Here is a 23,657-nt window from a genome sequence, read left to right on the forward strand (position 1 = left end):
GGCAGTGTAGTATGAAGCTGAGGAGTGTGGACATCAGGGTCAGCCGACCTGGCACCACCTCAACTTAAGTAACTCAATCTCTCCGAGTCTCTGTCTCCTTTTCTTAAAAACCAGTTGCCGTCGGGTCCATTCTGACCCATGGCAACCCCATGTGTGTCAGAGTAGAACTGTGCACCATAGGGTTTTCCGTGACTGATTTTTCAGAAGTAGATCACCAGGCCTTTCTTTTGAGGCATCTCTGGGTGAGGTCCAGCCTTTCCATTAGCAGCCGAGCACGTTGCTTGTTGTTTGCACCACCCAGGGACTCTGATATAACCTACCTCTGAAGGAGGTTGCGAAGATTCAGTGAGATGATGCATATAAAGCCCTGAGCATCGGCCTGGTACATAGTTAGCGGTTGGTGAACGCAGCCCGTGTATATGGAAACATCCTGAGTTTGGGGAAACCCCAGTTGGGATTATCTTTGCTGTGGATGACGTGGTGGAGGCTAGGAGGAGTTTAAAGAATAGGGTCCAAGTCCTGTGTTACCGTGTAGGATTGGGAAACACTCTCCTACTCCTGGGACGCTTGGGCCTAGGCGGCTCCTTGCAGCAGGCCGCCCCCTGTCCTCATATCTGGGCAGCTGCCACCGCCCACACTGTCCCAAAGGGCTCTTCTTCCTTCTTACATTGGCTACAGGGCATGACATCGCCTTTCCCTCATCCCTTCCTGGCTGCCTCTGAAATAGACACAGGGTCATTTTGCTTTAAGGGTTTTGCCACCAATCATCCTCTTGACAGAAAAGACACAGATAAAACCTTGGAATCGAGATCCTCGGGGACCTCCATGTAGAGATGGTACCGGGAAGCCCACTATGTTAATTCTCTTGAGTGTTGGGCTGTTGAAAACCATCCTTCTTTGGTACTCTTTACCAGTTATCTGCTAAGGAGCCTCGGTGGCACAGTGGCTAAGCGCTTGGCTGCTAACCAAAAGGTTGGCAGTTCGAACCCGCCCAGCAGCTGTGCAGGAGAAAGACCTGACAATCTGCGCCTGTGAAGATTACGGCTTAGAAAACCCTGTGGGGCAGTTCTGCTCTGTCACATAGGGTCATATGAGTAGGAATTGATGGCACCCAACAACACCTATATCAGAGGCGGCAAATCTTGGACCCTTCTGAGGATCTGATCAAAGCTGTGGGCCCTCTGTCTAGACAGAACCCTTATACAGAGACTTCTGTGGCTGGCTTCAGGTTGGGGGGTTTGTGGACCTCCGTCCGTGCCTCCCAAGCCCGTCTGTGAACACTTCAGACACCCCTGGGTCCAGGTCAGTTGTTTCTGCTTTAGGGGAAACACATGCCTCCCTAGAAACCGCTTTTCCCACCCTGAGACTGCCAGCTCCCATTGGGAGAATAGTCCCTGGCCTACTGGCTGAGGAGGGAGCCTGTGTCTCAGAGGACCTACCTCCAGGGTGGGAGACCCCTCCACTGGGACCCCCACCTTCTTTGCAGCGATCTTTGGCTCATTTCCTCAAGAAAGGTATCTTTAGGCACTGTCCACACTTGATGGGTGCTTGCGTGTTAGGAGCGTTTACACTGGGCCGCACAGGTGTGAAGGTACAGACTTAGGACCGCAGAGAGGAGGGGCACCCCTGTCAGCTCCTGCCTCCCTGCCCTGGGATGACCTTTCTTCTGGTCTGTCCCCAAGGGTCCAGCAAGTGCCCGGCCCATAGCAGGTGCCACCCTGACCTTTGCCAAGGTCCTCCAGCATCGCTGCTCTCTGGTGCCTCAACTTCACCCATTCCTGGTCACCTGGCTTAGACGACACTTCCTCCAAGAAGCCGTCCCTGGTCCACTGTCTCCTTCTCTGCAGCCTCACAAGGTCGGGTCCCGGCTCTGTGCCCCAAGAGCTGCTGTGTTTGATTATCCAGTGTCAGCACAAGACTCGAGCATGTCTCCACCTCCACCGCCACCTCCCCAAGGGCCAGCCTGGTGCCCGGTGCACAGTGGGCTGTCGGGAGTATGAAATGGCTGAAAGTCAACTCCAGCTGTAGTTGCCAAATGAATATTGTGATCACATCTCTGAGCCCCGTGTGAAAGCAGGAGGTGCTGCTGGTGGCTCTACTGGGTGGGGTGGAGGCCCTGACATCTGGCATCGGTGTGGATGAGAACAGAGCTCCACCTTTCCGTGCCCGGGCCGGCTGGCTTCTCAGCCTGTCTCTGCTCATCGCTGGGACCACAAGGACCAGGACAACCAGGATACAGGCCCTGTCCTTGGAGAGAAGAGCTAGCCTGAACCCCACGATTGGTTCGAGGGTAGCGAGGGCAGCCAGGCCCCCTCCCCTGTTGTTTTCGTGGGGGGAGGGGAAAGCAGGGGACTCTTCCTGGCTTGGGTCTGTGATCGTCACATGGGATCACAATTGGGGTCCGACTGGGGCACAGGAGCTGAGGAGGAGTCCCTGGGATGGGGCCAGTGTGGGGTGGTGAATCAAGCAGTGGACATCTTGGATGCTGTGTGATGGGAAGCCACAGTAAGACCAGAGAGGAAGCACGTGGGCAGCCGAAGTGCCGCACCCTTCTTGGACAGTAGCGCTCCAGCCACCAGAGGTACAGTTGGCATTTAGGGCTACTGGGGGCATTCAAGGAGAGGCTCCAAATCCCACACTGCTTTGCACCCCAGTGTTTGCTGTGTTGGCCAGAGAACAGTTCTCAGGGCCAGTCACAGTGTTCCTTGAAGAGGAGGTTCCCTAGTCAAATACATTTGGGAAACATTGACTTAAGCAGGTTTTTTTATTGTGTGTTGTCTTAACCTTTAACACTCTGTGCTCAGCTAGTGCTCCACGTGGCTGCTTTTCGCAGACTTATCAGAGAGCATTTCACGGGCCCAAAAAACCTGGTTGACAGAGTCTGGGCCAGGTAGTCTGCATTTGATTAATATATTTTAGGTCTTTGTGGTGACTTGTCTCTGGAGATCTCTAGTGGTGGTCTTTGCTTCCTTTGTGAAAGAAAAACTGGGTGGAGAATTAAAGAAGGTCCTAGAAGCCTCATTGCTTTCTGCTCTCAGGTCCCCTGCTCATTCCCCAGACTTGGGTTTCAGTTAGCTGAGCTAATGCTGCTTGTTCAGTGACATAACCAGAAGCAGTTTGGTGATGTAGGTCAGTTAAAAAAAACAAACAGTCCGTGGCTGCCGTGGTAAGCATGAGGCAGTCCTACTTGGAATGAGGTTTGTGTGTGCCATCGGTTTGTAATGTCAGTCCCAGCCCTACTGGAGCTGAGCGGAAGTGAAGTGTGTGTGACCGGGATGCACTGTGTTTTTGGTGGATGTGAGTGAAGTTCGAGTTCTGCATTTTGGTTAGTGCAGTGGTCAGGTTTCACATGAATGCCAAGCCGGCCATCAGCAGGGTCCTGTGGGACCTGAGGTGGGCAACCAGGGCAGGGCCTCGCCGGGTGTTCCTAGTCTTTGTGGGGTGTGACACTGCGTTGATTCTGCAGCTGCTCATTGAGCGCCTGTTACGTGTGAGGCTCTGTTTGGCACCGAGGCTAGAGAGGCGAGTAAAGAGACCAGGTCCCTGCTCTGTGGAGCTTACATTCTAGCTGTAGATGCTGTCAACGAGCAGATGAAATAAGCCCTCCCGTGTGCTGCGGGGCTCTGTGTCCCCAGGCCACCAGACACCAGCTCACACACCCCTCTCCCTCGGCTTTCTGTTGCATTTTTCCCATGGTGCCTTGCACAGAACAAGGGCTAAATAAATATTGATGTGATTATGCAGCAGCTGATGTTCATACGTGGAGCAGGACAGGAGCGAGGTGGTGTTAGTTCAGACGTCCGTGGACTGATTTTTACATGGTGCGTACCGTAGCGTGTGCTGGGGGGCAGATGCTGTGTTGGTGGTCTCTCCGACTCCCAAACAGGCAGCCTTGGTGTGACTGATGGATGGTAAAGATGTAAGCTGGAGGCAGGCTTAGGGAGAACAGGGGATCAGTCTGGGAATCCAAACTGGGAGCTTTCAGAAGGAGACGATGTCTGCACAAAAATACATGTTGGCTACAGGAAAGACAAGGAGCCTTGGTGCTGCTGGCACAGTGGTTAAGCGCTTTGCTGCTAATGGAAAGGTCAGTGGTTTGAACCCACCAGCAGCTCTGTGGGAGAAAGATGTGGCAGTCTGCCTCCGTAAAGATTACAACCTAGGAAACCCTGTGGGGCAGTTCTGCTCCGTCCTGCAGGGTCGCTGTGAGTCAGAATTGACTTGATGGCAACAGGTACAAGAAAGGCTACAGGAAAGTCAGCTCTGGTGGTGCAAATGGTTTGCACTCGACTGTGAACCTTAAGGTTGGCAGTTTGAACCCACCCAGTAGCACTGAGGAAGAAAGGCCTGACGATCTGCCTTTGTAGTTGTGTGCCCTCTAGTCTATTCTGACTCACAGCGACCTTATATGACAGAGTAGAACTTCTCCATAGGGTCCCCCTAGTCTGTAATCTTTACAGGAGCAGATCGCCAACTCTTTTCTCCGGTGGAGCTATTGGTGGGTTTGCGCCACCAGGGTTCCTTTCTGTAAAGATTACAGTCAAGAAATCCTCTATTGCAGTTCTACTGTGTAACACACGGGGTCACCAATGAGTCGGAATGACTTGGAGGCAGTGGGTTTATTTTGGTTTGGTTTGGTTTTTTACGTGAAAGCAGTTATTCGAGGGCAATGGATTTGTTTTGTTTTTTTAAGTGAAAGCAGGTGGAAAAGTGTTCTAGGCTGATTGATACAAGCAGGCGTCCAGGAGGGGAACGTGAGCACCGGGTGTGTAGGGGACTGCAGACTCCTCAGTGTCACTGTAGTAGGGTGTGTGGTGGGGGACGGTGGTGACAGGGAGGCCTCTGCAGGAGCTTGGAGCCCAGGTCGAGGGGAGACACTGCAGAGTTCTGAGCATGATCATCTGGCTGCTACATGAGGCCAGACTTAAGGGGTGAGAGCCGCAGCAGGGAAAGAAGGTCTGACTGTGGCAGTGGTGGCAGAGCTGGGTACCAGGACAAGGGGACGCAGTTATTTAGGGAGAATCTGATTGGGTCTCACCCTGGTGGTCGTGTTCTTTGGTGGCTGCTTTCAGAGCTTCGTACCCTGAAGAGTTACCCCTCCCATCGGACGAGCCATCTCCCGCACCCCTCCCCATCCTTGGCCTGCGGCTGGAACTAACTCCATTCCTTTCCTGTCGCGGGGGCAGCCAGGCCTCCTGTGGTTGCCGAAGCACTGCTGTCCACCCTCTGCATGCAGGTCTGCTGGCACAGCTCTCATCCCCAGGAAGCTCCCCCTCCACGGCCAAGTTCTCTCCCTACTCTCTTCGTTCCTCAGTCGCCTGGCACTGTGTGTCTTTGCCATGCGTTCATTTTCTCTGATGCCCCCGCTCATTTCTTCCTTCATCAGATGATTGCTGCACCCCTGCACGTGCCAGGTCCTGGTCTTGGCTCGTGGGACGCCCACACGGAAACCAACACACGGGATACAGAGGGGCACAGGGCAGAGTCTCTGATCTCACAGGCTTCCTAGTGAAGGGAGGCAGACCATAAACAGAGCTACGTAAGGCAGCCAGGGTGGAGAAGCAGCCCTTTAGCCTCACTATGAGGCTGGCCTCTGCTGCTCAGAGGGCCTGAGGAGAGCGTGTTTCATCAAGTCTGCCCTGGCCAGGCCCACCTCTCCTGGGCTGTGTGTTAGTGACAGCTGGGAGAAATCTAACCCAAACTGGCTTAAGCAAAAACCGACATTTACTGGTAAACCGAAAAGCCTAGAGCAGGGTTAGATTTGGGTGGATTCAGGCCCTCAAGCCGTGTCACCAGGATTCAGTGCTTTCCTTTGTCTCAGGCCCCTGTGGTAACAGGCTGGTAGTACCAGGAGTATGTGCCACCAGCCCAGCAGCCTTTTCCCGAGAGCTTCAACAAAGTCCTGGACCCGAATCTCAGTCCCGTCATTGCCAGACCCGCATCCTATGCCACCCCAGGGACCGGGACTGAGCTTGGCTCCATCTGGACCTCATGGGGCAGGGGAGGGGTGGTGCCCTGAAGAAAATAGGGGGTTGGTGGCTGCTAGGTTGACCCAAACTCTGGATCCTTACCAGCTATGTCGGTGCCTTGCAGCTGGCTGGGGAGCTGGGGCTGGTCTTTGGCGCCAAGAGTAGCGCCAGAAGGCCTGAGGATTCCCTGAGTGGACGTTGCCTGAGTAAGCTGCTGCTCTGCCCCAGCCCCCCCAGCCTTTCTTTGACATCATCTGTTGTCTGCCATATTCATTCATTTATTCGGTCATTTGGCTCTTTTTAAGCAACTGCTGTGCCCTGTGCCCGGGAGGTGACTGCCGGGGCTGGAGAGTCCTCATAGAGATGGAGGATGACCTCCCTTCCTCTCTTGGAGCTGTTAGGTCTTTTCTCTCTTACCCCTCCGATAGTCCCCACGGGCCGCTCTGCGAGGGCTGTCGCGGTGGCTCAGACTGGAGCATGGTGAGGCTCCAGGGAGTCTGGCAGAGGAAGTGGTCCCCACCACAGTGGGCGGCCTTACCCCGGGATCGAGACCAGTTCCGTCCTGTTTCTCCAGGAGTGGGCATGGTGTCCATTTGATTATCTTGGTTCTGGCCCTTTCTCTCCTCACACCTCCTCCCAGCCCCATCTTCTCTGTCATGGGTGATGGATGTCGCCTCCTAACTGGCCTCCCCACACCCCCCCTCATGCCCCCTCCCCCAGTCTCTTTCCTGCTTAAATCTAAAACCCCCGCTCCTGTGACAGCACTTCCCGAAATCTTTACCAGAAACCCGCTCCCTGGTGCCCCCCCCACCCCGGTCCAGTTACTCTGTCACCCTCACTTCTCCAGTCCCCCCAGACTGTGGTGCCTCTGCACCTGCCGCACCCTTTGCTGGGGCCTTCGCCTGGAGACCTAGCACAGTTCCTCTTCTCGGGGACCCTTCCCCGACACCAGATAGATCAAACCAGTCCCTCACACAGTGTGTCCTTGCATACTTGTTCCCTCCCACATGGCATTTGTCTCAGGGTGATGATGCTGTGGCAGTGCACAGCTCCTGGCTCCCCACTAGAGCGGGGGCTCCTGGACAGATGCTCACCCACCTCATAATCCCTCTGGGTCCACATCCACATCCCGTCCCCCGTGCCTTCCTGCTGAAGGAGGCCTGGAACACCCACAGGTTCATCAAAGCACACCCAAAACCCACCACATTCCGGCCGAGGCAGTAAGGCAGGCGGAATCCGGGCCTCCCTGTGGGTTCGAGCCACTCCAAAGGTGGCCTGCGGAGCTTCCCGAGCGGCGCCCACCCTGGGGCCAGGGCAGAGGGCTGTGGGTCTGGCTGCCCCTGGACAGGAGACCCAGGGCAGTGCTTGGGAACCGCAGACACCGCCCTTGTCCTGTCACGTGACTGAGCATCCCAAAGTGTCTCCTTCCTTCAGCAGCAGCTGTGCAGGATGGGTTCTCATGGTTACACTCAGACGCATCAAATGTTGGTTAGCTCTCCAGAGAGCATGAGCGGCGTGCTCTGGGGTTGCAGACTGGCTGCCCTCAGGCCTCATCTGGCCTGCAAATGAAGGAAAAAAACAACTAATTTAGTCTCCAACATTTAAAAATTGGGAGATGCCCCAGGAAGATCGGGTGCCTCTGAGCTGTGTTCCTACCAGGCCACAGATGAGGGCGCTGAGTGGTGGCTGCCCCAGTGCTCTCCAGCCTGACACCCCTCCGCTGCGCTCCCACACTCATCCACATCCCCTGTTCCCCCTGGGTTTTAAAAACTTGTTATTGACATAATGTACATACAGAAAAGAGCGCATCTCGTTAAGCGTGGAATTGTCACAAGCTGGCCAACCCTTACATCTAACACCCAGGTCAAGACACTCTTCTGCGTGATTTGGAGTTAATGTGTTTTTTGTTAAGCTTATTTTAAAAGTAGCTTTGTTTAGTGTATGACTACAGTGTTGGGGGGAAAAAAAAACCATTTTTCTTTTTGCAGAAAAGCCTGCCATTGCTCCGCCTGTCTTTGTGTTTCAGAAGGATAAAGGACACAAGGTAAGGGGTCAGTCCATTCTCTCTCACATCCTTCCTCCGATCTGCTCTCTGGCAGAGGGGAGACTGAGCAGGGCCTCTGAGCCTGCCCTTTCAGGCTTCAAAGGTCCCATGGCCTTGGGTTACCACAGAGAGGTTCAGATTGGTCAGGTGGGGACAGGGCTGGGAGAGCACTGCTTTAAAACAGTGTCAGAAACTTCCGTCAGGTTCCAGTGGTTCATCTCAGAAGTGCCACTGTGCATTAGGGAAACCAACAGCAGAGGAAGAGAGAGAGAGTAGGGAGGAAGGTGGGCGGGAGGGACGGAGGGAAACAGGCAGGCAGGCAAGAGAGCCGTGGCCGTAAAGGGAGGTGGGCAAAGGGCCTTGAAAGATTACAGGGGGTTTTCTGCCCAGACCCACTTGGCACAAACTCATGGTAAAATAATGATGCGTTCACTTGCATCATCTGTCTGTCCCACCGTCTCTGCTGGGTTGCATACACCACTGGGACAGGAAGTGTGTGCAGGTTGCATGGCTGTTGGAAGTGTGTTGTCCGATTCCTACTGATGAGCCCGCGGCGTGTGACAGGCTTGATGGGAGTGGCAGGAGGGTCCTGTGATAGGAGGACGATGGCGACGATGATGATAGCAGATGGTGTTATTTACCTGGGAGTCACTGGTTTCACACCCGTCCCTGAAGAGTCACAGTGTGGCCCTCAGAGTCATGTCAGAAAGGAGCTGACACTGGCCAGGGGAATAGTAAGAATAACGAGCACCCAGGGGCAACCTCTAGGTTGCTGCCTCCTGCCCCCAATTCGAGTGCCCAGGGGCAATCTCTTAAGTTGCACCCTCCCCCATTTAAGATGAATAAACGTTGATAGCTGCGAGGTGTCAGCCGAAATGTCTCCCCCCGTCTTGTCCAGCTGCCTCAATCAGGCGCTTTTCATGTTTGTGGCGCCTTGAAATTACATTCTGCAGCTGGTCTGGCACCCCCTTGGACTTGCGCCTGGGGGCAAGTGCCCCCCTCTAGCCTGCACCCCTCACTATGCCTCTGGTTGTGGCAGTTACCCCTACTCTCACACGAGGACTTCCTTGATTTATTTAGAAACCTTGTGGCATTGGTTGTCATTTAATACCCGTTGCAAGATCTCATTCTGACAAAAAGGCTGTGCTGAATTCTGTACGCTCTTAAATGCGTTTGTATCTCGTTAATAATAACAGCATTTGAAAACTTCATCAGCCCAGTGCTAGGGCTCAACAGCGGATCCCAGGCCTCTGGCGGGGCTGCCGGCCCCAAGGTTGGGAACTGCAGGTCTGCCAGATCCCATCTCTTGGTCTAAGAAGAGAGGCCAGAGCTCCTGTGGCCCAGTGTTCCTGGACAGCGTTCACGTGTTCTGCCAGGGAGAGAGTGTGGGGGCATGGAGGGGTTCTGCTGTGAGTGGAAAGTGGCTGCCCTAAATCCCCACCCTACCCGGGTACCTACTGTGTTGGCCCAGCCTTATCCACTAGGCTTACAACTTTAACTCTTTAGTTACATTCCCACTGTCAGTTCTTTTGCTGAAGAAAGGGTCACTAAACCTGTGCAGGCTTTCTTCCGGTTTGGCTTTGGTCATCCAGGTGATATTTTCAAGATCCACCTTGCTTCCAGAGCGAAGAGGGATACATGGACCACTGCTGTCCCTTTCCCTTGGGCCCTGACCCGTACAGCTTTCTTACATGTGTTTTTACAATGTGTCATTTGGAGGTTCAAGTCTAAAGGGACTGATGTGTTTCCTCTAGATTTTAGAAGCAGAATATTTAAGTATTAGGCATCAGAGATTTTAGATTCTATTTTAGATGTTAAGGTTTTACTCAGATTTTCAGTAAAATCTGAATTTTCTAGAATTTTGCATTTTATGATAATCATCTTTTGGGCCAGTTTCAGGTTCAAATATGGGTCAGCAAGCTGAGGCCTGCTGCCACCACCTAGTTTTGTAAAGTTTTATTGGCATACGGCCACGGCCGTTTGTCATGTTATCAGCTGTGGCCGCTTTCACACTACAGCAGCAGAGTTCAGTTATTTCAGCAGAGACCACATGACCCGCAAAGTCGAAAATACGTCTTTAGTGTCTGGCTCTTTACAGGAAAAGTTTGCCCGTCCCCAGTTTGATGCGAATAATAGGAATTAATAATCCTGTAAAATTGGAAGACTTCAGGAAAACCGGTGGGACGAAACACTGGAATGTAAGATTTGTTCAGATGATTTAAAATGCTTTTAAAGCCACTGACTCCTATCGTGGTACTGTTTTCCCAGCTGAGGTGGTTCTGTTGCTTTGTAATGGGAGGCCCATTTACATGTATCCCTTCAAAAGGCCTATGCAGATCACTTAAGCTGGAGTGAAACTGAACAGGAAGACCAGCTAGGAAGGCTTTTACCATCATTTAGAAAATGCACAAGTGTCACTCTTATCAAAATATTGACTCAGAGCCAATTATAAATGAAATTCTAAAAATAACTGGGCTGGAGCCCTTCAGAGTTTGGCTCTCGGCGTCTCTCACGCTGTGTCACAAGATCACCAGAAGGGCGTGCAGGAAAACGTCGGGTGGAGAAGCAGGAGGAGCTTGTGTGACTCTTGAGTGAGGCTTTAGGGCTCCTTTGCTTGCAGGTAGGCTGTTGTTAGCTGCTGTCGAGTCAGTTTTCAATTCACGCCGACCCCGTGTGTTAGAGCAGAACTGCCCCACAGGATTCTCTAGGCTGTACTCTTTACAACTGTGGGCTCAAGCATAACAACGATCACGAGAACGGTGCAGGACCGGGCAGTGTTTTGTTTTGTTGTACATAGGGCCGCTGTGAGTCGGAACTGACTCAACAGCACCTGACAACAACAGTCTTTACAGGGAGCCCTGGTGGCACAATGGTTAAGTACTCGCTGCTAATCGAAAGGTTCGCAGTTCGAACCCACTAGCTACACCTCAGGAGGAAGATGTGGCAGTCTGCTTTTGTAAAGGTTTACAGCCTTGGAAGCCCTGTGGGGCAGTTCTACTCTGTCCCGTAGGGCTGCTATGAGTCAGAATCGATGTGATGGCAACGAGTTTGGTTTTCATCTTTACGGAGCAGATTGCGAGGTCTTTCTCTCATGGAGCTGGAGCCACTTAGGAGCTAAAGTTTCAGGGAGCGTTGCAGCTGATGCAGTATCTTTCTCTACTGCTGCTGACCCTTCCAGAAGTAAGGTGGTAAGTCACCATAGTAGGTCAGACATCTAGTTTTGTTTCTCCAAGGGAGACATGAAGGCAGGTCTGCAAGGAGCAGCCACAATATCTCTGTCAAAAAGAAGACTTGGAGACCCTTCTCGGTTTCTTGTCTCCCACCGAGATTTCGGCCCATCTCCCTCTCACGCTGCAGAAGCCAATCGGGAAAGGGCTGTTCTGGCTGGGTTGTGTTTTCTGAGCAAACTCCCCCCTTTCTTTTTCAGCTTTTTATCTTGAAAATTTTCAAATCGTAGAACGTTTAAAAGAACGGTCCTGTGTGTCACTTGCACCTAGCTTCACTGATTGTTCACGTTTTGTCATAAATGCTGAAGCCTTCGACTGTAAGTTGCAGCCACCTGACATTTCACCCCTAAGTATTCCGCAGGCGTCTCCTAGGGATAGGGGGCTTCTTCTCCACGGCCCCAATACCACTGTCGTGATCCTGAGTTCAGTGATGTCATCCAATTTATAGTCCATATCTGAGTTTTCCTGATTGTCCCCAAAATGCCCTTTGGAGCAGTTTTTGTAGCAGCTTTTTGGCCCACAAAGAGTGGTTGTCAGCTGTGGGGCCAGTTAAGTTACCTTTCAGGAAATGATGTCAAACCACCCCACACGCACTTCAAAGAGCCCATCTCCCCCTTCCAAAGGTGAGAGCCCTACATCCCGGGTGTTTTATGGGACTGACAGCAAATCCCATACAGCTGCGAGCCTTTCATTACTGAGTCATGATCAAGAGACACAGGATTGGAAATGGAAGATTAAAAACGAAGCTGACCGCCCAGGAGCTCTTAGGTTTTGTTCAACAGCGAAACCACACGGCATTTTCCAGGTCCTGGTGACAGGCTGCAATTGCATTTCCAGCAAAGCACAGATTGGGGGCGGCCTGCCTCTGGAGGGCTGGGGCATCTCTGAGCTTCATAGAAGCCTGCCAAGTCCCTGTTCCATGTTAGAAGAACCAGGTGGCAGCCTGGTGGTGCAGCGGTTAAGCACTCAGCTGCTGACAGAAAGGTTGGAAGTTCAAACCCACCCAGTGGCTCTGCAGGAGAAAGACCTGGCGATCTGCTCCCATAAAGTTTACAGCCTAGGAAACTCTATGGGGCTGTTCTGTTCTGTTACATGGGGTCGCGATGAGTCGGAATCAACTTGATGGCACCTAACAACAACAATCTTAACTCCAACCCAAGCGCCTGAAGTGAATCCAGGGCCCGATCGACAGCCTGGGGGATTTTATTGTCTTGTCCTTGTTCCCATTGCTTCCTGGGTCCACTCTTCATCAGTTGCCGTGTTCATATGCGTCTGGGGTTTAGCAGCAAAAATAAACCTTTTTTTTCCTTAACTGCCTTGAATGAAGACAGACGGTTCTCCTTTTTTTTTTTTTTTGAATGTGAAGAGAATTTAAATATTCTCATGTTAGTTGTTTCGTCGTGTATCATGACTAAGTATTTCCTTCAGTTACTTTAATTTTTGAGCGTTTTTTAAGTGAAGGCAGAAGATTTTGAGATTTGCACCGGCAGAACAATGCCCATTTGGAAAAAAGACAGAAGGTAGTTGCGGAAATGCCATTTAGCAGAATGTACTGTGTCAATGAAAACTGTCATCAATGTGTTTATATCTCATTTCAAGCTTTGCTTTTGGGATAACAGGCTTATCGTGTGTACATATTTTAGGGTGAATTCAAAGGCTGACGAATTCTTGATGTCTGATTTTAACAAACACGCTGAAAAGCTACAGGCTTCATGTTGGTTCTTTAGAGCATACTTTTCTCACCCAGGAGAAACACTAGGACCCAACTAGAAAATGCTAGAACAGCATTTGTTGATTTTCCAAAGGAAAGTGGTGATGCGGCATTTCCCAGCCACTGGCAAGAGTCGACGATGACTTTTTAACTTAAGATGAAGAACTCAGTTTTGCTTTGGTCCTTGGATTTTCCATCTTTATAAATTTATTTTTGGTCCTCTGATTCAGGCTTGTGTTTCTGGTTTGTCACGAGAGCATTTGAACATTCATGTTCAGGGAGAAAAAAAGTTCACGTGGTTCTAATTAGAGATAGGCAGTTGCGCACCGAGCTCTGGGTTTAATTTTCTCTCGAGAGGTGTTAAATCTCTGCCACAAGGGATCAGCAGGCATTGGGGGGAGCTGGCAGCACTGCCCTGTGCCGGACTGGGGAGTGGCCTGCAAAGGAAGGCCTTTGTGCCCACAGATCTCCCCAAATAGAGAGTCGATGGTAACTCTTTATGTGTACGGATGAGCTAACATTGGGTTGCTTTTTGCTCTCCTGAGAATTTTTGAAAGTTCTGTTAAACCTTTGCGTAGTTTGCTTAGTTCCTTTCATCCCACAGGGTCACATGTTACAAAGTAACACTGGCCCCCTGTCTGACAGGTCAGTCATTTCACACTCTGAAGAAGCGCAGCCACTTTTGAGGGGAGATGGTAGCAGGCACCCCATAGTCATTTAGGTCACAAAGTAAAAACGAAACAGCTCCATTTCATTGGAAAATGCCAAGCGGTAGGTTTGGGAACTGGAGGACACCAAGTTTAGAGCCCATTTCTCAAGAAAAGATTCTTGGAGTTCTTGCCACAGAGCTCTCAGGCCAAAGAAGCCCCTCCGGAATCCAAAGAACCACCGAGAAGAATGGCAGGGATATTGTGCTCTTGGGGATGAAGACTTCCAGAACCAGCTTCCTCTACTCCTGGCTGTGTTCCAAATAAGCCCTTGCCCTAGGTATCCAGGGTGAGACTGGGAGAATCCTAGACTCCTAGCTGGGTTCCCTCCTGCCACCCAGCTCCCACCCACCCACCTGCCCTCTGACACAAACCCACCCCTCCCTGCCCTCGTCAGCGGCCCCACACACCTGCACTCAGTGAGGCAAGGAAGTGCTGCTGCTTCTCAGGTTTAAGCAGGTCAAAGGTAAAGGTGCTGGATGAACTCTAGTGAGTTCATCTTCCCGGCCTGCCTCCCCACCTTCCCTAGTGGGCAGAAACGGTGCTGAGGGCCAGCTCCCCTTTCCAGCATTTTTGAGGGGTTTAAAGCTGCGGTGTCCTCGCCCCTGTTGAGGCAGCAGCTCCATCCGCGCACTCTCTGGTAAAGGCACCGCCACCATTTCAGTCACCAGCGTGGTTTTTCCTCCCTCGCGGCCCATGAGCACGGTTAACTCCATGCAGGGCCGTCTTGCAGTTTTAAAAACAAGGGGCTGGACTTCCTGCATACTGCAGTGCTTGCAAAGTCAAACAGCCCCAAGTCCACGTTCATTTTCCCTTCTGTCAATCCAGAAGGCCGGTTGGGTTGACCGGAACACGGTGGCGCTTGCCCATCTTGGGGCTCATCCTCCCAGGCAGCTCCTGCCGTCATTCCTGGGCAGGCACCTCCAGCCTCGTGACCCCTGTCCCTGCCCTCCCCCACCCCATGTCGCAGCCTTTACATTGAAGGAAAATTGTCTTTTTTGCTCCCAGTCCTCTGCAGAGCAAAAAGATTTGTCGGATTCGGGAGAGGAGCCTCGGGGGGAGGCTGAGGCCCCTCACCATGGCATGGGTCACCCCGAGTCAGCGGGTGAGCATGCCCTAGAACCTCCCGCCCCCGCTAGTGCTCCAGCCAGCGCTCCTCCGCGTCCCGCTCCTGAAGCCCAGCTTCTTCCTTTTCCACGAGAACTGGCAGGGGTAAGTCCGCACCTACCCGGCACTCCTACTGCCCAGGGGGTCCCAGGCCAGAACGGCCCCTTCCCCTTTCCCTTGGGTCCCCCAGCTCCATGCTCTAGACGGTGTGCAGCAGATGATAACTCGGGAAGACTCTGATAGGGCTCCCTCTGGCTCCTTTAATTCATGTTGCTGAAAAGTCAGGCAAGACTCCATCCCCATTTATATTCAGACTTTTCTAACTGGGGACCATCTTCCCCAAAGCAAGACACCAATCCTGGTTCCTGCAGGAGACTCAAGGGGCCAAAAGTGGAATCGGGTCATTGGGTAGAACCTCCCAGATCAAATCCAGCCCCTTCTCCCCTTCCATTTTTCTTTGTCCTTTCTGTGAACTTGGACATCCGAGTTCAGTGTCTTAGAAACCCAAGAAGCTAAGGCTCCCTTTGATATATAGAAGAAGAGGCACTGTCTAGCACAGATTGCTTTGCAAGACTGATTGTGTTTGGACTGTGGTTAGGCAGTGAACTGCTTGTCTTCAATCAAAGCAGGAAGAAGAAAAGACTCTTCCTTTGAATCCAGAGGGAGGCCCTTGAGCCCTTTATCTTTGTATTAAGAAGGCTTTTGAAGATTATAGGTGGAGAAGATTGTGGACTCTGGAGAACAAGAAATGTCTTGGGGTTTTTGAAGTTTGATAAATTGGGAAAGGTAAACATCATCCTACATTCAGGATTGCAAACTCCATCCTCTGGGTCTCTAATGACAGACACCCCTAACTGGCATGACAGGGGAAGGTGACTCTAAGCAAGGAAACACAGGACCCTGCCATGGGATATTAGAAGGCCCCTGGGTGGTGCAGATGGTTAAGCAGTCAGCTACTAACAGCAAGGTTGGTGGTTTGAGTTCACCCAGAGGCACCTCGGAAGAAAGGCCTGGCAGTCTACTTCCGAAAAATCACAGCCATTGAAAACCCTGTGGAGCACTGTTCTTCTCTTATGCACGTGGGGTCGCCATGAGTCGGAGTTGACTCAGCAGCAACCGATTTTGGGATACTGAACATCAGGCAGCTTTCCAGGGTATCACAGTCATGAACCCTTCCCCAGACCTTTAGCTCTTCCTTGCGTTTTTTAAGGAAGTCTTTAAAGTTCAGCCAAAGCCGCCAAACCCTAGGGATACTCAGGAAGAGGGGACGTGCAGCCAGGATTCTCCTGAAGTCGTATTTTAACGTTTTGGAGGAATCGGTGTGTGATGGAAAAAGAAGAAGCCATCTTTACCACGTGTCAGAGTCTATAGAAAAAGAAAAACAAGTCTCAAGTCCTTTAAGGCTCAGAATTGGGTTTGGTGCAGTTAAAGATACTCAACCCAGTAACGATCCCAGCCAGGAGGTACTCATGCCAGATTGTTACTGGGAGCACAGCCTTACCAGGAGAGCACACGAGCACCGGCAGAGCAGGAGCTAAGATGTGGTCACTTTTGTGGGGGCAGAGCAGCACCTGGAAGTGTCTCCCGAGTTGGGTGCAAGGACAGGAAATCATGATCTCAGTTCTCTGTCCCCACCCCTCTAAGAACACAGGATCTTCTTCTGGATCCCTCCTAGAGGCTAGGCTCTTGGGGTGCTCTGTTTGTGGCCTAGTTTGAAAAAGAGCAGCTCACGTAGGCACCCCGACTGCAGAGGTCGAGGGTTTTACAAGAGCAGCAGACACACGGGCACAGAGTCGGCAGTGACAGCTCCTCTTCCAGAGGCGCACGGGGCATTTCAGGTCCCGCTGGGTTAGACTGGCTGCCTGCCGCACTAAGAGGCCTGTACAGGAAGTGTCCCGGAAGCCTGGCTGACAGCTGTGGGCAGCCTGTGCTCACTGCGGCCCACTCAGCCTGAGTGGTTGCCCGTGTCTGTGGAACTCGGCTTCTCGATCCTCATGGACTTTGGGCAGAGCCTCTAAGCCCAGGAAATCCAAGCAGGCCACAAACAGCACACGAAAGATCAAGAATTGTCGTCAGGTGCCGTGGAGTCGATTCTGACTCATCGTGACCCCACGTGACAGGGTAGAACTGCCCCATAGGGTTTCCTAGGCTGTCATCTTTACGGGAGCAGATTGCCAGGTCTTTCTCCCTTGGAGCTGCTGGGTGAGTTTGAAACGCTGACCTTTTGGTTAGCAACTGAGCGCTTAGCCATGGCACCACAAGGGCTCCTAAGAATTGTTATAGGGAACCTCGAGATGGGTTGGTAAGTCACTGTGGGGGAGAGCAGCATTGGGCACGCACCATTGTGGTGCTGAAGCCCATGTTTGGTTTGGTTTGGCTTTGTTTTCTGAGGTGTAACATAACATTCATACAATCTTTAGTTTTAACATCTGTAGCTACAGGTAATGCCCAGTCTCTCCTGAAGTCAGGTAGTTCCATCATGACACCACTTGGTGACAGCCCTGAGCTGCCCAAGGCTGGCTCCACTGGGCCCTGAGCAGAGAAAAGCCTGGTGGGTTACCAAGGAGTCTCACTAATTGGCTTTCTCTACTGCTTGGGCCTGGTGAAGGCAAAGTAAACTTTTTTTTAGGTCAATTAGGCCATAAATCAAATCGATGGAACCCGATCCCAGCTGCCTATCGGGCTGGGGTGTCTATTTGGTTCCCTCTGACTGGTATCTTTTGCATCAGAACTTTGGAGTCTGCTCTGTACTGCAGTGGAGTTCAGGAAGCTGCCTGCATGTTACCCAGCAGGTCTCATCCATCACGTCTCGCCTGCTCTTCATCCTCTGGTCCCAGCGGGAATGTAAAGCTGAGAGGTCTTTATAATAAATAGCAGCTTGCTGCATTGTTGCTTATAAAAGGCCTTATCGTCTTTCGGTCTCATCAGAAGTCTGGCCATGGAAGGCTCAGTACCAGGAAAAAGTCTCTATACATCAGACTTGCTGGCTCTTGGAAGACAGCTTGAAGAAGACCAAACCACATCCAGATTAAGTTCTCAGCCTGAGCTGAGAAAGCAGGCAGCTCTTGGTGCTTCTTCCGAGCCAGGGGGGCTGGCCTGGCCTGGAGCCTAAGATAGGCTTATTAGACCCTCCAGGTAACTTAGGAAGGTTCCAGAATGGGCCCCTCTGGCTGGACAAACCCCACTCCCCCATCTTCTGACCCCTGTGCAGGATCTGCCCTTGCTGCCCTCAGCTGGCAGATCGTTCGAGGCTGCCTCTCCCTCTCTCTTTCAGTGTCTGCCTTTTTGGTAAGAATTTCTAAACTGGTGGCCTTGGTCACCATTAGGTGACAAGGATAAGTGAACAGGTTCCTGCTCCTCACTTGTTTTGAGTCCCAGCCCCCATTTTCCCACAGTAACCCTCGGCCCAACTCCCACTGGTCTGTTCCAAACATCCACTGCCGAGGCTCAGTCAGGCCAACTAGTATCCAGCGTTTTCTGGAAGGAACTTATCTGACACCAGCTTGCTTTCTGGTCTTTCCCTGGGGTGTCAGGAAGGCAGCAGCATTCTTTCCTGCTCACTACTGACTGTCTATGTCTGTCTGTGTATTTTGCTAGGAACGCAGCCTCCAGCTCCACCCCTCCACCTGGATCGGGTGGAGCATGGGTGTCTATGGTCGCCGTGGGCCCTCTCCCAGCTTGGCACCTCTGTCCTCGAGGCTGTGCCAGGCAGCCTCACAAGAGCCATGGTTTTTTGGGGGGGTCTGAGGGGTGGGACAGAGATTCCTAATAGAGGTAACTCATTATTTTCATCATTCCATCTTTATACAAAGAACAGAAGCTTCCTGTGTCCACAGTCCCATCCCGGTTAGATGTGACCCCTGATTTTGTACTTGGCCACAGGGGCTCACACTCCTCACACAATGGAGCCGCTTCACCCAAGGTTCCGGTGGCTCCTGGGGGAAGACCCATCACCACTGCCTGCCTCCATCTAGCTGGCAGGGCCGACGGTGCCACCGGCGGTACGTGGTGAGCGCACCCTGGATTTCTCACATGGGCTCGCTCACTCCCCAGCTGATAGCCAAGCCATCTTTCATGGGCTGCTTTGTGTGTTCACACTGTTTTCTTTTGGTCTTTCTCGTGTTCTTCTGCCACCTTACGTAAGTGTAACGTGGAATGTTCTCACCATGGTGTTCTGAGTGGCGCCAGACATGGTGTGTTCCCAGGTGTCATGATCCTTGTGGTCATGGATTCTAGTTTGGGAGATGTGGAGAAGGAATTGGGGCTTCCAGACTCTGCTTCTTTCCTCAGCCTTTCAGAGAAGTACGCTCACAGACCCTCTCCCACCATTCCCCGTAGCAGTGCTCCTGAGCTCTGAACTGCGGGGCCGACTCCGCATGTGTCCCAGGCGTTGTCCTAGACCCGCTCCCTTGGTTGGGGCTGGGGGCAGCCCCCAGATGGCCCTGCCATGGAAAAGGCGCTGACCACCAGGCTGCTGTGTCTGTCGAGCTGGTGTGTGTCACATGTAGGGCCAGCAGTAGCTTGAAGGGGAGTTCTGCACCCCAAACATTTTCCCGCTCTGGGGGAAGATGGTGCAAGCCCAGACCTTTGGAGAGGAGAGGCTCTGTCCCCAGTGGGTGTGGAGGGGAGGGAGGGGTGGGCAGTGCCAGAAGGGCCAGGCTGCTCCCACGTGGGAGGTGGTTGAGGACTTCTGGAAGAGCCAGCCTAGCCCAGCAGGAGTGACTTTGCCTTGCCGTCTGCCTCCTTCCACCTGTTCCTGTCATGGAGAGGGGCTGGCGACAGTTTCTCACCGCTTTCCAGCTGGCCGTTTCAGAACCCACTGAGGTTTCAGCAGCACCTAAAGGCACCCACTGCTCGATTTTTCTTGGGGTGTCCTGGCTGCCCCAGCGTTCCTAGGACCAGGAGGCCCGCCATGTTTCTGTGGAGTGGTTCTTAGAAGAGATTTGGGGTACAGATTTGAGGGTCTTCTGAGGTCAGGAGGTCGAGGAGTAGCTGAATCTTGTCTGGCCAAGCACCCCTCTTCTTCTCATGGTCCCCAAAGGGAGTGTAACGAGGACACTGACTCTACTCTGCAGTAAACACATACTGAGGGACACCTGCGTGCAGACCCGCTCTGGGCATTGTGTGTGTGAGCTGCGGACAGACAAGGCAGGGCTCTCACTGCAGTGTGGGGGCTGGGGGGGGTAGGGGGTGTGCAGACAGTGAACAGACAAATCCGACCATGGTCAAGAGAACAGAGCTGGGGAAGGGGCCCAAGAGGGGCTGAGGGGGTGCTGCTTTCAGGGGTGATGGGCTAGCAAGTGACTGTCTCTTTAGAGGTGGGGTCACGGAGGGCACCTGGGGTAACAGTGAGCAGGGTCTGAAGGCTGATGCCACAGGGAACCACTGCAGGGCCTCCAGACCAGTGTCTGCAGAGCCAGCCCACCTGTCACAGCAGCTCGTCTAGGCCCACAGGTTCCTAGGTCATGGGGCTGAGGTGGCTTGGGAGAAGACACCAGGTGACAGGTGACATGTGAGCGATGTTGCTCAGGAGTGCTGGGTGATCAGATGTCATGTCGGGGCCCGAGATAAGAAAGCGGGCCGTGAACCACAGCGGGGTTCTCAGTCTCTCCCCAACTCCCCCAGAGGATATAGAGCACTTGGGATATGTTGGTCCATCAGGCACAGAACTGGGAGTCCCTACGATAGTGGAGGGTGGGCGTGCGTGGGCAAGAGGGGCGAGGAGAATGTGGCATTTCTTGAAGTTGCTGATGGGGTCGGGGCGACTGGGCTTCCAAAGTGGCCAGAGCCAGCCTCTTTGGACCAGCCCCTGCAGCAGCCAGGCGGGCCTGGGGCTCTCACCTGTGCCAAGTATGAAGGTGCATAGCCCCTGGAGAGGGTACTCCCTACTGTCCCCCAGGAAAGGGGTGATCCAGTGAGGGACAGGGGTGTTGGCTCTAGTGATGAGCTGGTGACAGCTCTGTATTCCCAGACGTGGCTCTGGCCTCTAGAATCAAAGCACCACAAGAACACGTCTTCTGCCCCCACCCCACCCCCCCAGCTGGACCCAGGATACATGCTGCTCTGACCCTCCTACCTGGGCTCTCACCTTCAAGACAGGAGTCAGCCAGCTTTGTTTTTGCACGGCCTGTTTTTATACTGCAATCTAAGAATGCTGTTTACATTTTTAAAGGGTTGTAAAGAATGAAAGCAAAGGAGAATATTGGACAGAAACCTAATTTGGCCCACAAAGGCAGAATGATTGACTGACTCTCTTGGCCCTTTCCCAAAAGTGGGTGCCACCCTCTGCTTCAGGAGGTTCTGGCTGCCAGAAACCGTGGTTTTGTTATTTATAGCAGTTAGTGCTTTAGTCGCCAGGCTACAGTTCACAAAGCAGTTGCACACACATCATCTCATTTTATAATCTTGCCAGCTCCACGAGGCAGGTGGTCCTCGTTTGGCTAAATTGATCGACCCCCAGGGTACTTCATGGAAAATCAGAAAATTGGCTCTTCTGCTTGCTCCAAGTTACTCCTCAGAATCTGCTTTTGCCCACTTAGTTCTGAAGAATAACAGGTCCCTCATGAGAGACTGATTGTCTTTAGGGAGGGGGTGCTCGCCTAAGTCCCCTTGATTGTTAGCTGTTCACAGTCTAGAATCAAGGTTGTTAACAAGGAAATTCTCCAGCCACCTTCTCTGAGCTGTGGTTGTTTGGTTGGCTCTTTGGTCTGTCGTATTGTTGTCTTATTTCTCTTCTGAAAGCTTTGTTTACAGTGGCCTTTGGTCCAGAGCATCCAAGTTCTCCCTCGCTCTGGAAAGAATAGCCAGCCCCCCTCGAAACAGAGGTCAGCAGGGTAGAACGTGCCAGGGCAAGGAAGGAAGCTGCCATGATCCAGTGTTGTGTGACCGTTTTAAACAAGCCCTCTGCCCTTCAAAGTGGAGCAGACTGCCTTCCAGCTCTTGGCAAACAGAATTAGGGCCCAATAAAATTTCACGGTGTTTAGACTTAGGGGTAGCATGCCAATAAGTCATAACCTGTGGAGATACAAAGAAACTGATCCTACTGTTTGTAGTAAAGGCTTTCTCAGCCCTGGCCAGAAATTCTTCACATGTGGTTTCGTAGGCCAGATGCAGAAGGTTCGTCAGAGGTAATTTTTGAGCTGTAGGGTGAAATCAGCCTGTAGTACAGATGACTGGGCTCAAGGAGGTAGGCCTCAGCGTCCTATTTCAGAATTCATTCATTCTGGGACTCACGGTTGTTCGCCTCTTGTCAGCCTGCCTGCTCTCACCACCCTGACTCTGCTCTTGTTTCAGAGGTCAGCTGGAGGCTCCAGCCCAGAAGGGGGAGAAGGTAAGGGCATCCCACAAGCGTTTGACCATCTTGGGTATAAAAATGGGAGCCACCTGACTCTTCCCTCATCGTTTTCTATAGATTCCGACCGAGAAGATGGAAATTATTGCCCTCCTGTCAAGCGAGAAAGAACATCATCTTTAACCCAGTTCCCACCTTCACAGTCAGGTAAGTCGCAGACTTATTGGGTGGTAAATGCGTTTGTGCGTATGAGCTTACCATTCCCTTCAGCGTCTCCAGTCTGCCCTCTGTCTCTCACCCAAGCCAGTACCACCACTGAGAATCAGTCTGACACTCGCTGTCCATCAGGAATGAGGTCAGAGCATGCCCAAAACGCAGCACTCGCACCCCCACCTGGAACCAGTGACACAGAGTGGTGTGGCCTAGTGGACTACAGAAGACGAGTCCAAATTGTCCCTCAGTAATGGAGGGGAAGGGATACTGGTGGCACAGTGGTTAAGTGTTTGGGTGCTAACAAAAAGATCAGCAGTTCAAATCCACCAGCTGCTTCTTGGAAACCCTATGGGGCAGTTCTGTTCTGTTCTGTTCTGTTCTGTTCTGTTCTGTTCTGTTCTGTTCTGTTCTGTCCTGTTCTGTCCTGTTCTGTCCTGTCCTGTCCTGTCCTGTAGGACCACTATGAGTCGGAATCGACTCAACGGCAGCGGGTTTGGTTTTTTTGGTTTTGAATGGAGGGGAGGCTGGACCGTGCAGAGCCCTGTTGTGACTCTGATACACCATTAACTACACCTCCTCTTGCCCCTGGCAGCCTGTCTTCGTAGACTGGAGTGGAGGGGCTTCCGTCTTCCGTGTGCTCCTTCTCAGTCAGCTGCATGCCAGAATGGAGCAGTCTAGTTGAGAAGCCCAGATGCTCGCACAGACTCACACACACAGCCTCACACTCATAGGCACACACACAGGCTCACACTCAGACACAGACTCAGACACACAAGCTCACACTCATAGGCACACAGACTTACACTCAGACACACACACAGACTCACACTCAGACTCAGACACACACAGACTCACACTCAGACTTACACTCACAGATTCACACTCATCAACACACAGACTTACTCATAGACACACACTCAGACACACGTACACACTCACGCTCATAGACTCAGTGATACAGACTCACACTCAGACACACTGATTCACACTCGTTGACACACAACACTGATAGACACCCACACAGACTCACACCGATAGACACACACACTCACAGTAAATAGCCCAGTGGAGTTCCCAGAGTAGGCTTAGTGGGTCCTTGAAGAGTGGGCCAGGCTAGGACTCTGGAGGTGGGTGGACCTGGAGGGCTTAGAGGCCCTGGACATGAGGCATGGTCCAAGCACATGCCCAGGGGACAGCAGCCAGCCTGGGTGTTGGTAGCTGGTGTGGAGAGAAGCAAGCCCCGGGGAGAGAGCACTGCTCCCTAAGGTACCTGTAAGTGGATACACTAGTTCACTGACCAGGGATGAGGAACCCTCCCGACAGTTTGAAGCCCAGGCTGCAACTGACAGGCTTTTTTAAGGGACCCCTGTGTGTTTGGACAGATGTTC

The 23,657-nt window shown here is 52.3% G+C and overlaps 1 protein-coding gene across 1 annotated transcript in view; it reads left to right on the forward strand.

Annotated features, from left to right (window-relative positions):
- RANBP3 (RAN binding protein 3) overlaps positions 1–23,657 on the forward strand; it is a 67,087-nt gene that overhangs the window by 13,054 nt on the left and 30,376 nt on the right. The window contains exons 2-5 of the mRNA XM_023733090.1: positions 7,958–8,013; positions 14,667–14,870; positions 22,059–22,095; positions 22,177–22,263. Of these exons, the coding sequence (XP_023588858.1) occupies positions 7,958–8,013; positions 14,667–14,870; positions 22,059–22,095; positions 22,177–22,263 (384 nt within the window). The remainder of the gene's footprint in view (positions 1–7,957; positions 8,014–14,666; positions 14,871–22,058; positions 22,096–22,176; positions 22,264–23,657) is intronic.

Source organism: Trichechus manatus, unplaced genomic scaffold (genome assembly GCF_000243295.1).
Source record: "Trichechus manatus latirostris isolate Lorelei unplaced genomic scaffold, TriManLat1.0 scaffold00057, whole genome shotgun sequence".
Classification (NCBI taxonomy): Eukaryota; Metazoa; Chordata; class Mammalia; order Sirenia; family Trichechidae; genus Trichechus; species Trichechus manatus.